The sequence below is a fragment of the Sipha flava genome, unplaced genomic scaffold (assembly GCF_003268045.1).
Source record: "Sipha flava isolate LNK unplaced genomic scaffold, YSA_version1 568_pilon_pilon, whole genome shotgun sequence".
Classification (NCBI taxonomy): domain Eukaryota; kingdom Metazoa; phylum Arthropoda; class Insecta; order Hemiptera; family Aphididae; genus Sipha; species Sipha flava.
Genome location: NW_020273549.1, coordinates 74,221 through 76,791, shown reverse-complemented (window position 1 = coordinate 76,791; position 2,571 = coordinate 74,221). Strand labels below are relative to the sequence as shown.

Below are 2,571 nucleotides of genomic sequence, written 5' to 3'. Positions count from 1 at the left end.
TAATCTAACTGTAGGTATCTGAAGGACTTTAAGGTTGTGGACATGTGCCGTTTATGCTTCAAATTACCATTTATATTTCAAAAATAACCGTTTTCTTATAAATAAGTAGCTTTAATATGCATAAAAGTTAAATTGACATGATTAAATAATATACAGTAGATTATATACTAATATTGAGTCAAAAATATTTGATATATTTTTAATAATTAGAAATTTAATTATATAAATATCTTATGTTCTATTTTGCCTTGCTTGAGGTTAGTAACAGTCTTAGTTTGTAACGAAAATATATAATTCCAAAATGATTGCAATGCTGGCTCCGGAATATATTTCGCTAGTTGCTTCAAATCTTTCATTTTGCTTTCAAGAATTGGTAAGCTTGAAGTATAAACTAGTGTTTTTGGGAGTTGTATGGGCATTGCATTGTTTTTTCTCAATTTGAAATGGTTTGATATTATTCCGTCAATAAATTCACTTGCCTCAATTATTCCACATTTTTCCGATACACATTCAAAATAATGGTACTTAGAAATTAAAAATTTTTCTATTGTACGACGTTGTTTCAATGTTTTATTACGGCTTAAACATTCTAATGCGTTAGTATTTTTATTATAAGATTGTGGAAACCACATTTGATAGTCATAAATCATACTTTTATCAACTAGAAACACTGAAAATTTTTCTGGGTTTCTTGATGATTTTAAAATAAGTTCTATACAGTCTTCTAAAGTGTATAGACGATCCACTCTGTTCAGTTGTTTTTTTATCAATGCAAAGTCACGATCACACGGCAAAAACGAGTGTCCTCTTTGTGGAAAAAACACCTGAACTTTTTTTAATTTTTTAATTTCAACTAGAGCCATAATCATTCTGAGTAATGCATGGTTTTTGTTTTGCCCAGCACAATTGTCACAAAACAAATGCAATTCCTCAACATTATCATCAACAAAATTATTAATATGGTGAACCAAAAAAGAGCATAAATCATTTGGCGTTTTTCTTGCTGTTGCCTCATGATAAACATAACAAAATAAATTATTCGTATTTAAATTATGAATACCAAAAGTATTGACAGATAATTGACGATAATAATATACTTCCTGCACCGGTATTTTAGGTAAGTCAACTACAGCCATAAAATCAAAGCAAAGACCTAACACTTTTTTATTCTGTTGAGAAATCTCTATTGTTTTTTTAATATTATTATAAAATTTTTTGCTTCTACGTTTATGAACTAGTAATTCCGCAGCAGCAACTCTTTTTGCAACATCATTTAAATCTTTACTCATTATTTTTGTATTTAATTCTTCGCATTTTGAACAAGCATCTTTGACTGGAGCACCAAAGCTTAATGAAAAATTATTCTTAAAATACTCCCAATAATATTGATATTTTATTTTCCCTTCTAATTCTGGATACTTTTCTAAAAACATTGTGTGCATAGTTTTAACATTTAATTTAGGGTTCAAATAATTTTTCAATCGTGTTGTGTAATGAGTATCTTTAGTTGGAAAACTCAGTATATGTTCATGTATTTTTTGACAATACTCATATGGCATAGTATTAGCACTAATATTTTTGCTTCTCATATCAACTGGGGTAATAATATTTTCTAACAAATCGACCAGCCGTCTAATTTTTTTAATAGAAATATTATAAACGTTAATGAAAGCTTTCTTACATACTTGAATACGCTGTCCATCTACTATTAAAAAATACTGAACACTTTTGGATTTCGGTTTTTCTTTTCCTTCTTCTGTTTCTATTCGTTTTCGTTTTCTTGTAATTTCTTTTATTTCTATTGTTCGTTGAAGATGAAGGTCTTGTTCATTTTTAGAATGCATTTCATAAAACATTTTCATTGTATTTTCAAGTTTTTCTTGTTGAATGTCTTTGAGACATTTTTTTGAACAACTTTAAATCGAAAATATTATTGTAAAAATATAAAAGCTACTACTTATTAATAACGAATAAAACAAACTAAATATTATATAATTACCATTCTTTAAGTATTAATGAAGGATCATTCTTTGTAGCAACTATTTTTCCAATCCAGTTTGTATGTTTTTTCCCTTCAATTTTTGCTTGCTTAATAATATTTCTTTTATATTTATCACTGTTAGAAACACCTTTTTTTCTTTTGAGAGGACTAATACATTCGTCGCCTGAACTCATATTTTAAAGTTATACACGTTATGATCGTACAAGATCGTACCAGTACAATATTTATTTTATTCACTGATAATCATTTTATTTTATAATTAGGTAAAGCAACGTTTTCCCATTATAATCTTTATTTACTGATAAACAATTATAAAAAATTAAATTTATAAATAGAACAATATTTCATGTCATACAATAAAGTAATTTCACGAAGTTTAGGCCTGATAATATTACTAAAGTATAATTTTGATGCAAAAAGGTTACATGTCCAGGACATGTGCCTTTTCTGCAATTAACGAAATTTTAAATTATTTTTAACGGGGATCTATTTAATAGGATATGTGCCTTGTCTGCACAAAACCATGTATTTATCAATATTAAATTGGATTATGCAATAAAGTGATTTTT

The 2,571-nt window shown here is 27.1% G+C and overlaps 1 protein-coding gene across 1 annotated transcript; it reads right to left on the bottom strand.

Annotated features, from left to right (window-relative positions):
• Nucleotides 1-231: 231 nt before the first annotated feature.
• LOC112691154 lies at nt 232-2,290 on the bottom strand. The gene is given in 3 exon segments (XM_025565306.1): nt 232-264; nt 267-1,914; nt 2,000-2,290. Coding segments are annotated over 3 exon segments (1,857 nt in total). The 5' UTR covers nt 2,176-2,290.
• Between the last annotated feature and the right edge of the window lie 281 nt (nt 2,291-2,571).